The 16,092-nt window shown below is 47.2% G+C and overlaps 1 protein-coding gene across 1 annotated transcript; it reads left to right on the top strand.

Annotated features, from left to right (window-relative positions):
* Positions 1-14,736: 14,736 nt before the first annotated feature.
* LOC142466379 (uncharacterized) lies at positions 14,737-15,852 on the top strand (the record flags this gene model as incomplete). The annotated part of the gene is made up of 1 exon (XM_075571235.1): positions 14,737-15,852. A coding segment is annotated over one exon (1,116 nt), but the record flags the coding sequence as incomplete, so codon positions are not given.
* Positions 15,853-16,092: the final 240 nt, after the last annotated feature.

Genomic DNA, 16,092 nt, shown 5'->3' with positions numbered 1-16,092 from the left:
GGGGGTCTCGGGAGCTGAACCGCGTTGGTTTCAGGTCGGGGAACCCCCTGCCCCCCGAGATACAGCCCCCTTTATGAGGTGCCGGTATCCCTCTGCGTTAAAGGCCCCGATCACGTGACCGCGGCCTGTTAAACCAAGCAGAGGGATACCGGCACCCCCAAAAGGGGTCTGTATCTCGGGGGGCAGGGGGTCCCCGGACCTGAAACCAAAACGTTTCTGCTCCGGAGACCCTCTGCACATCTACACTGTGAATAAAACACACACATCATTAAAGAATCATTCTTTACCTTAGCGGCTATGTGCTATGGTAAAGAAGCAGCATTTCTGTATTTTTAATAATATTGTACAGTGAGCAGGGGGTTCCCTGAGCCAGAAATTAATGCTCAGGGGGGCTCCTGCTCCTGCACAATATTATTAAAAGTACAGAAATGCTGCTTCATTACCATAGCGTATAGCCGCTAAGGTAATGAAGGGGTTAAGGCATAATAACCAATAAATACATTCCCACTACCCATGGCAACCTCCGCTGCTGCTGCTGTAAAACAGAGAAAAAAATTAACACTTTCAAAGTAATGTCCCCTAACCCCTTAATCTCCACAGCGGTTATTAACCGCTACAGTCATGAAGGGGTTAACCCACCCTCACCCACCACTCGGGATGCCTACATACCCTCCCACTCTAACCCCCCACCCGTGAGGCCTAACCACCCTCAACCCTCACCCACTAACTACCCACAAGGGAGGCCTACCCACATACCGTTGGGGAACCCCACCACCCCCCACCCCCAGTCCCCGCAATAAAAACAATACAGTGCCCCACAATAAACATCATTCTATTTATTAAATACATTACCCACCCCCTGTGCCCCCCTATAAATACAAGATTTATCCTTTTACATTCAGGGTCCATAACGCAGCCCCACGCTAGTCCCCGGTGGGCTGGCGGGGCACCTGGACAGACCTACAGTTTACCAGCAGCCCTTTTTACACAGGTTCTGGAGGCCTGCTGGTGGATCCTGCCAGCACCATGGCCCTCAGGTGGTCTCCTTGGGTCACCGTGGGACACAATTGGGTCTCCACGGTAGGCCCGCGGATGTCTGGGAGCCCCGGGTCAAACCCACAGGTGTCTGCGGGGCCTCGTGTGGTTCCCTCGGGGGTCTGGGGAACTCACGAGTGCTCACTACGGGTCCGCGGTGCCCCCACAGAAGTGGGACCACACATCATCATCCTCGCACCTACGGGTCGGAGGTGCCCCCACAGAAGTGGGACCACACATCGTCATGCCCGCAGACTACGGGTCGGAGGTGCCCCCACAGAAGTGGGACCACACATCGTCATGCCCACATGTGTCACCCATGGAACCACCAGCCTGCTACCCTTGGGATACCTGAGGATTCCCGCAGGTGGTCTCCAGAGGTCCCACGCAGAACCACGGAACCAACCCTGAATGTAAAAAAAATAAACCAAAATAAACCTGGCCTATACATTCAATACATACATGCGCATTCGTATGGTCCACTGACACGCGCGGACCATGCACGGTCTGATCCCGCATTTGCGGACCCTGGCTCTGCCCTCCACTGACGCACAACCGGGGTGTTCTTCCAGCTATCCCGCTGATGTGCGGTCCAAGCCCCGCCCCCGCTCTATTGATCGACATAACCGATGTGGGAGTGACGCGCTTTCCAAGCTCCACCCCCGCTCTGATGACAGACGGAACCATCGTGGGAGTGACTCGCGCCCCAAGCTCTGCCCCCGCTCTAATGATGGACAGGACCGGTGTGGGAGTGATGCACGACCTAGGCTCCGCCCCCTGACCTCTGTGACGCGCGCATGATCGGCCCCGCCTCCAGTTCTGATCAGGTGCCATTTTAGGGCACACCTGTGTGCACCAGCAGCCTATTGGATTCTTACTTCCTGGTTCCTCCCAGGCTTGCTATTGGAGGGTCCTCCTATTTATACCTTCCTGTTGCATTATACCTTTGCTGAGCATAGTCTTGTGTGACGCAGTGCCTTGCTGCATTCTAGTTCCTTTGACCTTGCCTTGCCTGCCTGTTAACCTCTTGTTGCCTGAACCCTGCTAGCATCTTGGACTCCACTTCTCTCCACTCCTGATCCGACTTGCATGACCATTCTCCAGTTTCCAGTCTTGACCTTGGCTAATACTCCGACGATCCGATATCTCCTATCCTAAACCTGGCTACGTACCCCGACGATCCGCTACTCTCCAATCCTGAACCTGGCTATGCACCACAATGATCCGCAACTCTCCTCAACCTGGCAAGTACCCCACTACTCTCTCATCTCCAATCCTGACCTGGCTTGAACGACTACTCTACATCCTAGGCGCGCCCGCGTGGCTGTGGGTTGGCGTTACTCAATTCCCTACCTCAGCACCACTGTCGCGCTTCGTTTGTGGTGAGCTACATGTTAGAGTATGTTCAGCCACACAAACTTCAACCACACTGAGGTAGGAAGAGTCCTGTGCACACACGCAAACTACCTATCTAGTATTGAGGAAAAAATTGTGCCTAGTGATCAAAGCTTGCGCTCCCTGCAGGAGAACTTTAGAACTCTCACACAATTTCTCCAAGAACCCATTCAATGGAGCTCCTTCTGCAACAAGAACTGCATCGTAGAAGCAAGTAGCATTGGGGGTACCACCGTGACCGAGGAGAAAGAAAAGGAGCAATTGCCAGAGGAGTATGCCGAGTTCCGGGACGTCTTTGATAAGGTCAGATCCAAGGTTCATCCTCACCATCATCCGTTCGACTGTCCCATTGATTTGCTTCCTGGTACTTCACCGCCCAGAGGGACCTCTTACCCGTTGTCTTTGCCTGAAACCAAGGCAATGAAATATTATATCGCGGAAAATTTACAGAAGGGATTTATACGTAAGTCTTCCTCTCCTGCTGGCGCTGGGTTTTTCTTTGTGAAGAAGGACGGAGCCTTACGCCCCTGCATAGACTACCGGGTGTCAGGAGCTCCGCCCCCAGCACGCTTCACGTGGCTGTACCTCTGGCACTCACAGACCGCTATCTGTGCGCACGCAGCTGTGCAATGCTTCATCCACAGAGGCGCGCTCCCGCAGTATCACCATGGCACACACACTCTCTGGCAGCGCACCCACTCTGCGCCACACTCCTCATACGCGCACACGCCAACGAACACTAGCAGCATCAGCTGTGTTACACCAGCAGCCAATCCTGCACTACCCTATCGACTGGTGGCTTATGTGTGAGGTCATCATCTACTGGTTCCTGATTGGTGCTTTCCCCTTCTCATTTTTTCTCCCAAAGCACGAAAGTGGCATACATAATTTCCCTTCTGACCGACGACGCCCTGGCCTGGGCCTCTCCGATCTGGGAGCAACGACCAGACCTGACCTCCGATATCAATCTCTTCGCCGCTGAGTTCCAGAGAGTCTTCGACACACCTGGTCACAAGGTAAATGCCACTTCTACCCTTCTCAACATTTCTTAGGGGGATCGTACCGTGGCCCGCTGCGCACTGGAGTTCCGGACTGTGGCCTCTGAGACCGGCTGGAACGACGAGGCCCTGTCGGCAGTATTCTGACTGGGGTTGGCCAAGCGTCTCAAAGATAATTTGGCATCCTAGGACCGTCCCGGAGGACTTGAAGACCTGGTGGCTCTTTGCATCCACATGGATCTGCGTCGTCAGGAGGGAAGAATGGAGAGGAGCAGACAACAACAAGGTAAACAACCTTCTACCTGTCATCCAGTAGGACCCGTGCCTTCCGCAGCACCAACGCTAGATGAACCTAGGCAACTAGGAGGGACCAGGCTTTCGTTTGGTGAGAGGCAGCGCAGACGACGCGCAGGCCTATGCCTATACTGCTGGAACAATGGGTACCTACTTGTTACCTGCCCGCTGAGATCGGGAAAACACCACAGCCCAGTAAGAGTCGCGAGGATCACGCTGGGCACCGCATCCTTACCTCCCTTGCAACCTTCCACTAGGATCAACCTCCCCATCACCATATCCGGAGAGACCTTCCGAGTCACTACACAGGCCTTTCTGGACTCTGGGTTGGGGGGAAACTTCATTGAACAAGGATTTGCGGAGAGACACCAAATACTCTTGGTACATAAGGATCGTACCGTGGGTCTCGAAGCGATAGACGGTCGGCTGCTGCAACCCGCTTTCATCTCCCTTCAGATGGTACCCATCCAGGTATTAACCGGGGAGTCTCACTCCGAGACGATACAGTTGGACGCCATTCATACCCCCTCAGTGGACGTCATACTGGAGCTTCCGTGGCTGCAGACACACAACCCCCTAATCGACTGGACGGAGTCTTTGCCTATCTGCTGGAGTCCTCAATGTCAGAAGCATTGCTTACCCCCTTCCAAGGCTTTGACGGGAGTGTCAGTACCTGAACCAGACAGAGTCCAACTTCCAGTAGAATACGAAGACTGCCGTTTGTCAAACACATCCCGGAAGACAGAGGAACTTCCACCGCATCGCCCGTATGACTGCCCCATCGATTTGTTGTCCAGTGCCATTCCGCCTAGAGGTTGCTCATATCCACTGTCTCTGCCTGAGACTAGAGCTATGAAAGAGTATATTCAGGAGAATCTTCAGAGGGGTTTTATTCGAAAATCTTCCTCTCCTGTTGGTGCAGGCTTCTTTTTTGTAAAAAAGAAGGATGGATCGCTCCATCCTTGTATAGACTATCGCGGTCTCAACAAGATTACTGTAAAGAATCGTTATCCTCTTCCATTAATCTCAGAACTGCTCGATAGGCTACAGGGCGCCAACATTTTTACCAAGTTGGATCTACTATCAGGGAGACGAGTGGAAGACGGCCTTCAATACTCGCGATGGGCACTACGAGTACCTAGTGATGCCGTTTGGTCTCTGCAATGCCCCAGCCGTATTTCAAGACTTCGTTAATGAAATCTTCAGGGACCTGCTAGACCAACATGTAATCGTGTACCTGGATGACATTTTGATCTACTCCAAAAACATTCAGGAACATCGAGTACATGTTAAACAAGTTCTTCAAAGGCTACGGGAGAATAAGCCAAACTGGAGAAATGCCACTTTCAGCAGCCTTCAACCTCCTTCCTCGGTTACATTATTTTGGACACCGGACTCGCCATGGACCCCGACAAGGTCAAAGCAGTTATGGACTGGCCGTGTCAATTATCTCTTAAAGCCATCCAAAGATTTCTTGGGGTCGCAAATTACTACCGGCGGTTTATTCAAAACCTCTCCTCTATAGTGGCACCTAACACGGTTTTAACCCAAAAAGGGTTGGATCCAACACACTGGTCTCCCGAAGCCACCGGAGCGTTTGAAAAATTAAAGAAAGCCTTTCCTTCTGCTCCCATCTTGGTACACCGAGATCCAGGGTTACCTTTCACGCTGGAAGTGGACGCCTCCGAATGTAGGAGTTGGGACAATACTGTCTCAGAGGAAAAACCGTCAGGCCCACATGCATCCATGTGTTTTTTTCCAAAAAAAATAATTCTACAGAGAGAAACTACGATGTAGGAAGCCGCGAACACCTCGCAATAAAGATGGCCTTAGAAGAATGGCGACACCTTCTCGAGGGTACAGAGACACCGGTCACTATCCTGACTGACCACAAGAATATACTCTACCTTGAAGGTGCGCGTCGCTTAGGGTCACGACAGGCACGATGGTCCCTATTTTTCACCCGTTTTAACTTTCTTATATCATATATTCCTGGCTCCAAAAACGTGAAAACCGATGCACTATCCAGACAATTCCTGGTCGAGGACAGAGCAGAGGATCGTCAACAGACTATACTTTCTCCCGCATGTATTTTGTCTGCCAACACCTTTTACGTCTTACCACACATTACCAGGGCTCAACGTAACATCCCTGTAGGCCTCAAGGTTTCAGAAGGACACCTGTTCACTCCCACGAACTTCCATAGGAAAGTGTTGGAATGGGGTCATGCTTCCAGGACCGCTGGTCATCCTGGCACCAGGAGAACAATTGACTTGTTGGAGCGCACCTTCTGGTGGCCAGGGATGCGCAAAGACATTGAAAAATTTGTGGCTTCGTGTCCCACATGCGCTCAGAATAAAACGCCTCGCAATAGATGGCAGGCCTTCTTCAACCACTACCAATCCCAGATCGTCCATGGACGCATCTCTCGATGGACTTTATCTTGGAGTTACCCAGCTCTAAAGGGATGGACACCATACTGGTGGTCGTGGATCACTTTTCAAAACAGGCGCATTTCATCCCACTTAAAGGTTTGCCCAGCGCGCCTAAACTCTCAGAGGTTTTCGTCAATTCCCACGCCACTGGTTGGAGGGCAAGCTGTGGTACTGCCTCTCCTAAAAGGGTATAAGACAGCTAGCCCCATCCCAGGACTCTCTTTTGTGGTTCCATCTAAGTTCTACCTTGCAAGAAGTTCCCAGAATTCCAAGCTCTGAGTAAGTCATCTAAATTTCTCAGAGGCTAAGTGTCCAGATACAAGACTCCAGCAGCAAGAGGCGACTTGAGGGAAAAGTTGCCTGGATTATCTTGCTGTTTGTTTGCAACTAGGAAAAATTTGTTTTGTATCCCAGTTTCCAAAGTAAGTGTGTCTTTCTTCTGTATTTTGTGTAATATTGTGTGTCTCCCTATTTAAGGGAATAAATTACAATTTATTTCATTACTCGTTTTGCTCTATGAAATGATCCTGGTAATTAAGGTGTTAAAAGCTTGGTCTCCCAAATAAGTAAACATGGGAAGAAGAATGTTGTTCCAGGGATTAATCCGATTGCCAATTCTTGGAGTCGGGAAGGAATTTATACTTTCCCTTATGAGATATCATTGGCTGATATAACACTGTGGTTTGTTGTTTGCCTTCCTCTGGATCAATAAGTAAGGATATAGGATAAAGTATCTCTTGTCTAAAGTTAGCATAGGTTGAACTGGATAGACGTATGTCTTTTTTCAACCTCATCTACTATGTAACCCGTCCTACACTTGCCAATCTGGTTGTGTGTCCCTCCGAGGTCAGGATATGTTTGCCTACCCTGGTGGTATCGGGTAGGGGTCCGTGCCTTCCATGGGGGGGAGGCCCCAGACGCACAAGAGTCTGTATGGTTGTCTAGGCCTCCATGTCAATCTCTTGCGGGTAGGCCTCAGAACTATATTCTCTGCCCCAATAGCAATGGTCGTTTTAGTTTGATTTTATTTAGAGTCCGTATGATCCTTGGGCAATTGTCTATTGATATTGCTAGATTTTGTTGTTTTAGGATTTTTCAAATCATAGGATGGATAAAGATTTAGGTCTCTTTAGTGACGATCACAAGCTCCGCACGTCCATATTCTCCAGGCCACGCTTCCCCCCCCCCCCCGGCTCAGTTTTTAACCCTCCCGGCTCAGTTTTTAACCTACCCCTCCGGGCTCAGTTTTGAACCCCACAACTCCGTTTTAAACCACCACCAGCTCCGTGTCCAGACAAACACACACAATACTTTCTGTGACAGGGAGATGCTGCTGCTGCTGGAGAAGCCTCATGTGACAGGTCCAGGGCTCGGAAGCCAGCACATGTCAGTGGAACACATATGAATCTAAATGTGATCCACTGACTGCATTACACAGTGATTTAGTGAACCTTCGAGCCGAATCTTCGCCGATTGATCACAAGGGAACGGATCGATCGGCAACTTTGCTAATCACTTGTCAGTGTTTGAATTGCATTGATGCGCATATCGAAGGAAAACGTTTTAATTTTTTTAAACGCCAGTTTGAACTGCTACGTTATATCCAACCTAGCGGTGGGAAAACATCAAATCACTTGGAGTACATGACTTCCTTGAAAAGGATGAAATCACCATTTAACCCTTCGGGTGCCCTTTTGATGTAGCTGCTATGTCACCGCGTCTGGCCCCATGATGTAATAACTACGTCATAGTAATCCTGCTGGTTTTCCTAGGGGAGATTATGTGCTCCTGTGCAGAGCAGGACGGATCTATCACTACGTGGGATGGAAGGGAGGGTTCTCCCGTCCGTTGTGTCATCAGTGAGGGAGCGATCACCTGACCCCTCCGGCACTCAAAGGGTTAAAATAACTGTTTTACTTATTTGTGTATTGTGAAAGAAATCCTGTTCTGTATTTCTCCAGGAACATTTATGTGACAGAACCACTAACTAATAAAACATACAATAAGCCCTTAACCTAAATTACAAACCAATAAGGTGGCCAGTGCCTTGTGCACTATCGAATAATCTAATGTGAAAACTAATATATGAATTAATATATCAGAAGAATTCCTTAATGTGAGTGATACTAATAGGAATGGCAGCCAAGGGGAACCTCATATACAGTACAAGTTCTCTCAGGAAACTTGTTAACAAACAGTAAGCAAAAAAGGAGATGCAGTCCCCGGTGTAATAAAGATAATAAAAATACCACTGCCCATGTAAATGTCCCAAAAATTCAATCCTATGATGTACTCCGGGTGAAACTTCTTTAATGGTTGTCCTCCTATTTATATGAAACAAAGGGAACACACCTTTGCGCAGTGGACAGAATCAGTGGACACCTCCACTACAAAGACAAAATTGCCTACTTACAAGATGATCTCTTGTTGCATGTAGTGGATAAAAGCTGTGCTTTGGCCAACGACTCCTTCCCAAGATCCACGAACCCCACGTGGTACTTCAGCAGCCTCCGACCAGGTCCGTCAGGTAAGTTCACACACCATACACCAAAACGATTTCCACAAAGAAATGCAAAGAGAAAAGGATGGTGCAGTACTGCAAGAACACTTTCATTTAAAATAAAACACACAAGACGAATCACACAATGTGTCACGTCTTTCCAGTTAATACAAAGTTGCCGTCCGCAGCATGAAGCAGCAGCACGGCATACAGCAATGATTAGTTTGGCGTCCTTCTCTCACAATCTTTCCTCACTGCCGCGGGGTCCCGGCGCTTTCACTGATGACGACACTGCTTTGCTCCGAGTACTCCACTGACCGGCAACGTGATTAAGCTCCTCCCTGTGCGTTTCGTGATGCGGATTGTCTTCTTTAGGAAATTATCCGTGTCACGAAACACGTAGGGAGGAGCCTAATTGCGTTGCTATACTCGGAGCATAGCACTGTCGTCATCAGAAAAGGCGTCGGGAACCCGCGGTCGCGAGGAAAGATTGTGAGTGGAGGACCCGAACTAATCATTGCTGTATGGACATTTACATAGGCAGTGAAAATTGGTATTTTTATTACCTTTATTACGCCGGGGACTGCATCTCCTTTTTCGCTTAGGAACATTTGTGTTTGACTAATGAGGGCATTATAATTACTTTGTTTTCTATGGAAATGTACTGTTTTTTTTGTTTGCTAAACGTTTTTTTTTTAACTTTCAATTCACTACATTTAACCTATTAAATATGCCAGTGTTGTTGGTTCACGTTCTTCCTAGGAGGGACTGTCCCCTTAAATACCATTTTCCTTCTCTGCTTCAGTTTAAATAAATCCTGAGATTACAAACCCACAAGAGTTTGTACAATCCGCCTTTTCTCCTTGCTAGCTCTCCTAAGTGCTCCTTTTCCTCTCACCCCTCACAAGTCTTTCTCCGTCTTAGGAACGCAGGGCCACATTTTCTGAAGCCTTATTTAACCAGAGCAGCTGGTGACATTATGGATAACTTTGGTTGCTGTCACCTACACTAGTTTACTGGGCAGCTAATGCCACATCTATATTCTCCAGACTATTACTGTGACCATTACCATCACTTATTGTCTTTCCAAATCCTTGCAAAACCTCCAGGAACTACTGAAGAAACAGAAATATTCAATTAATGTATCCAACCAGCAGCTTGTTAAATGACTTCACCCAATACCCCTCAAGAGAAGAGTTACCCGTCACACATGGTTTCTCTTACTGTGTTTCTGTCACGGTTGTGCTCGCCACAAACCTGGGTCGGACCGCGTGGCTGAGGTGGGGTTGTATAAGCACCAACCTTAGACCGCGCAGGCTGATCCGGATTGCGCAGTTCATAGTCGTACGTAGCAGGGTCGGGGCTGGAGAAGGTAGCATCATCAGTGGACAAGCCATGGTCAGGACTGGAGAGATCAGGGTAAACGTTATTCAAGCAGGAGTTCGGCAACAGGTAATCAGAAGTTCCCCGCCTCAGCTTAGGAGCGCGGGCGTGGGTTCTGCGAGTGCGACAACCATGGCCCATAGTATCGGTCTCAGGAAAGGATAGGCAGACCGGAGTGGGCACACCACCAGGCAGCACTGGTAAACCAGTGCTTCAGCGCAAGAGTCCAGAGCGGCCTGTGCAAGGAGAGAGAGAGAGCTACAGACCTCAGGACTTGTAGATTGGCCTCTGCTAAGGGTAGGACAGCAGACCACAGGAAGTAGAAGGATACACGGGAGGTACTCCACTTCAGCACAGGAACCAGGACACGGCCTCTGCTATGCAGAATGAGCAGCAGGCCCCAGGAACCAAATAGATAGGCTCTGTAAAGAAAGGACAGCAAGCCTCAGGAAACCGGGAGCTGAAGTCAACACTGGCAAGACCTCCGCTTCAGCACAGGAACCAAGACACGGCCACTGCTATGGAGAATGAGCAGCGAGCCCCAGGTACCGGTAGATAGGCTCTTGCTGTGGTAGGATAGCAGGCTCAGGAAACTGAGCTGAAGTCAACACTGGAGAGACCTCCGCTTCAGCACAAAAGACAGGAACAGGGATCTAGCAGCCGACCTCAGGAAACAGGGATCTGAAGTTAACATGAAGAGTACTCCGCTTCAGCACAGGAACAGGCCACTGCATGAGACTAGCAGCCGGCCTCAGGAAACGGGGATCTGAAGTTAACATGAAGAGTACTCCGCTTCAGCACAGGAAACAGACCTCTGCATGAACTAAGAAAAGGAGCTAGAGAGATTAGAACACAACAGAGCTAAGCCTTAGGGCTTGTGGCAGAACACTTGTGACAACCAGGAAGGGTTATGCTCAGCAGGGAAGCATTGTGGGAAAGGTGTATTTAAAGGTCAGTGAACCAATAACAGAAGGGGCGTGTGGCAGCACTGCTTTAATGAGTGAACACAGGGTGGAGCTGCAGCAAAGATCAGGAGCAGTGTTCCAGGGCTGCATAGGTCTGTAAGGCAAGGCAAACAGCAAACTAAGGTGCGGATCCGTTACAGTTTCTATTGCTGTTTGTGTTCTGTATCCCCCTTCCTCCCACGCCCTGTACTTGCCTCCCAAGTACTGATCTGCCAGTGATTATTTTTCCTTATCCACTTTGCCTCCTCTGTTTACCAAACACTAGATTCACTAAAGTGCAATAGCCTCAATTGCACTTTAACAGCCACTCAAGTAAATGGCAATGAGCATGTGATCACAGCAGTTCTTTGCACCTCTTCCCTCCTGTCTTCTCCTCACAGCTTTGTTCAGCACCATTGCTGCCCGTATGTAGCCTTAGGCCTTGCCCCTGCTGCCTACTGCAGCGCCCGCTGTGGCGGATGCTGCAGGGACAAGAGCCCTCCCCTCAATGGCGCCGGGCCCGCTGTGAGGGGGGCCGCAGTGCCGTGGCGACAGTTGCTCCTGCTCTCAATAGAATTGAGAGCAGGACTCGTGACAGAGTGATAAGCCATGCCCCCCGGCGGTTCAGCCAATGAGGGCGAACCTGCCGGGTGACATGGCCACGCCCCTGTCACTCCCCTGCCATGCCCCCCCCCCCCGGTCTCTCTTCCTGCAGTGAGCTGAAGCCCGGGGCCTTAGCCTAACTCGGCCTGTTCAAACAATGGTCAGACAAATAGGGCTGAAGAGACAATAGGAAAAAGGATGGAAGTAAAACTTCAAGTGCGATCTCACCTTTTTATTCTCCTGCTTTAATTTATGATGCCTTCCTTCTCTAAATCAGAGACATCAAGCCCATGCTGCCTTCTTCAGAGGTGTGCTTGGCATGATACCTTTTCATACTGACTCCTTTTAAGCTTTAAACAGCATTTCTATATTTGATCATATATGTTAATGACCTCCACTTGAGCATAATGTTACACTTTTCTTACAGGGGCTGGTTCCACTTTTTTTTAGTTTTAGTTTTCTTATTCAAGCCTAAACAGACATTATTACCTCATTAGGCTGTGGCTCAAGGCTTTTTCAATAGTCCAGTTTCCAAATCAGTCCAGGTCATGTTATAAGCTCAGGTTGCTAATGGAACACATTCCTGCTTCAACACCTTGTTACATAAACCCCACTTTATGTTTGTTAAGTTCCACCGGAAGTTGTGTCATCGTGTCAGGGACTTTTTAACTACAACAGTGGGTTTTTTTTAAGTAATAAGAAAATAGTCACTGCTTTGGCCTGTAGCTCCCATTCCTTTCAAACTGTAGGTACATACAAGTGAGCCATCGTATATACATTGCTCTCCATTGACTTCTGTTGACCTCAAAAACTGTAGAGAAGAAAGAAAAGACAAGTCACATTATTAACAACTTATCTTGTATCTTTTTTCAGCTCTTCCTTTATAAAATAGACATTACTTTGAGACCTCACTAACTGTCCCAATTTTAGGTTTGTAAATTGTTCGTGAAACGAGGAAGAACAGAACCTTGTGGCGTTGCAGGACCACAGGAACATCTACTACAGAACCTGCACAGACCCCCCCCCCGAGAGCTCCTGGTCTGGTATAGAAATCAATATGGGAAAGAGCTTTATATCAAGTGGGGTACGCTGTGGAAAAGTAACACGCCAGCACTAGGTAATCAGGAATATGTGTGTTGTGTCATTTTTACATCTCTATTGTCTTATTACTGAAGTTAAATTGCAAATATTGATAGATCTGCATACACCATTACGGGTCAACTAGAACTTAATATCACTAAACCCGACTTGAGTTAAAGGGCCGGATACATCAAGCTGCGGTAAGCAAAAAGCCGTATTACCGCCCATATAAATGACAATAATTACATATATTCAGTGTAGGTACCTGCAAAATTTGGGTATGCCTTGATGTGGCTTGCAGGCTTATAGTACTTTGGCCAAAGGATTTAACTAAATAACCCTTATTCATCAGATTACTATTTTATTTTAGCCCAATTGGTAGGAGTGCAGGAATCTTTCTTTTTGTTTTTCTATATGTAAGGCCTATCTTTTTACCAGCAGAAAATTTTTATAGGGAGGAGCGTGGTAATATGTAGTCTCTCATATATATATATATATATATATATATATATATATATATATATATATATATATATATATATATATATATATATAGTGCTTGAAAAATAAACCAAAAATCTACTCGCCGAACCAAAAAAAATCTACTCACGACCTTGCCCCGCCCTTTAAAAAAAGAATTAAAATAAATTCCTAGTAAGAACTAACAACAAGATTTTTTTTTTGACATAACCGTTTATTTATTGTATTACATTTATACTTTACTACAATTGCACCTTGTTACATAGTTATGCGTGTGTGTTGAAAATGTCGGATGACATCACTACTCTAGAAAAAAAAAGCCAGATGTGAATGACTACTTTCCTGAACCCCTTAACCAGTGTCAGGATGCCCCTGCTTCCCAATTTCTAAAGCAGCAATCCTGCCTGTGATCTTACCTGATAGATAGATATCTCTCTCTCTCCTCTCTCTTCTCTCTCTCTTCTCTCTCTCTTCTCTCTCTCTTCTCTCTCTCTTCTCTCTCTCTTCTCTCTCTCTTCTCTCTCTCTTCTCTCTCCTATCGCCATCAACCATGTCCCCTACCTCTGCCCACCTTCTAGACTAATGCCCAATATCCCAATTAGACACGTGGTTTTAACATTAACAAAAAATATATACACGTTTAAAACTAAACAAAAAAGAACATTCAAAATACATTTTACACATAAAACCATTGATTATCACTGTGGATAACTAGGCCCTCTCAATGGGGGACCCAGTATCCACATAGGCGTTAAATGGTAACCCAGTAATAAATAAATCAACAATATTAAAATACATTAATAACCCCCCTTCATTACCTCAGTGGCTAACCGGTAAGGTAATGAAGGGAGTTGGTGGATGTACCATATGATGAATGCTCTTTTTTTGGGTGCTGGGATGTGACCTTAAAGGGAGGGAATCACATTCCTTTTTTTGGAATCACATTCCATAATTTTGCATTGTTTGGGTTTGCATTGTCCCCATCACCATTGTATATGTGTGTGTGTGTGTGTTTATGTGTATTCATATGTGTTTAATAAAATGCAATGTTTGTATGGGGGTGAATCAGTAACACAAGTACAGACCTACAGACCTAGTATACCTTCACAACTGAAAATATCGACTTACTATCTATCAAAGGATTTGAAAAGATTTCTGCCACTTTAATTGTTTTTGCAGCTAGTAAGATTTCCTTTTAAATCGTTAAATTTTATGATCCACTTTAAATATATGATCCACTACATCTACCCTAATGCTGCACTGTTGTGCTAAACCCTTCATTTTTACAATGTACATCTTCCGTTTTACTTTAATCCTGAACTTTTTGTGATATGCCAACTTACCTCTCCTCCATCACCTTTTGTAAGACAGTTTGTGTAACAGTGACTTTTTTGTCTCATCTAGTACAAAGACAAGCATCAATAATCCACCCATGCCAACACTGCAAGGTTTCTTTTAGCAGTCAGGATTACCTCCTCAAACATCTGTTCAAACACCCAAATGAGTATATGAAAAAGATGAGGACAGAACAATCTTGGAACATTCCAATAAATATTACAGAAAATGTATCTTTCAACCAGTCAAGGCAATTAATAAACAATGTAACTGCTTCTCATTCCAAAAGATCTATATTGGCAGCTGCCACAGGAAAAGATCTTGGAGAAAGTGGAAAGAGTCTGACTTGGTTATCAGACCAGAACCTACAGAAGAGGACACAGACCGGGGAGAGACCAAATATATGTCAGGAATGTGGGAAGAGATTTAGTGACTTATCCAGCCTGAACAAACACAAGAGGACACACACAGGGGAGAGACCGCATGTATGTGGGGAATGTGGGAGGGGATTTAGTCAGTTATCCCACCTAAATACACACAAGAGGACACACACAGGGGAGAGACCGCATGTATGTGGGGAATGTGGGAAGGGATTTAGCCGGTTATCCAGCCTGGACACACACACGAGGACACACACAGGGGAGAGACCGCATGTATGTGGGGAATGTGGGAAGGGATTTAGTAACTTATCCAGCCTGAACAAACACAGGATGACACACACAGGGGAGAGACCGCATGTATGTGGGGAATGTGGGAGGGGATTTAGTCAGTTATCCCACCTAAATACACACAAGAGGACACACACAGGGGAGAGACCGCATGTATGTGGGGAATGTGGGAAGGGATTTAGCCGGTTATCCAGCCTGGACACACACACGAGGACACACACAGGGGAGAGACCGCATGTATGTGGGGAATGTGGGAAGGGATTTAGTAACTTATCCAGCCTGAACAAACACAGGATGACACACACAGGGGAGAGACCGCATGTATGTGGGGAATGTGGGAAGGGATTTAGTCAGTTATCCCACCTGAATACACACAAGAGAACACACACAGGGGAGAGATCGCATATATGTGGGGAATGTGGGAAGGGATTTAGTGTGTCATCCAGCCTGGAAACACACAAGAGGACACACACAGGGGAGAGACCGCATTTATGTGGGGAATGTGGGAAGGGATTTAGTCATTTATCCCACCTGAGCACACACAAGAGGATACACACGGGGGAGAGACCGCATATATGTGGGGAATGTGGGAAAGGATTTAGTGACTTATCTAACCTGAACACACACAAGAGGACGCACACAGGGGAGAGACCGCATGTATTTGGGGAATGTGAAAAGGGATTTAGTGAGTTACCCACCTGAGCACACACAAGAGGCTACACACGGGGGAGAGACCGCATGTATGTGGGGAATGTGGGAAAGGATTTAGTGACTTATCTAACCTGAACACACACAAGAGGACACACACAGGGGAGAGACCGCATGAGTATGGGAAATGTGGGAAGGGATTTAGTCGGTTATCCCACCTGAACACACACAAGAGGACACACACAGGGGAGAGACCACATGTATGTGGGGAATGTGGGTAGGGATTAAGAGACT

The sequence above is a fragment of the Ascaphus truei genome, chromosome 15 (genome assembly GCF_040206685.1).
Source record: "Ascaphus truei isolate aAscTru1 chromosome 15, aAscTru1.hap1, whole genome shotgun sequence".
Lineage (NCBI taxonomy): Eukaryota > Metazoa > Chordata > Amphibia > Anura > Ascaphidae > Ascaphus > Ascaphus truei.
The sequence above is the reverse complement of the archived record's forward strand: the minus strand, read 5'-3'. Positions and strand labels throughout refer to the sequence as shown.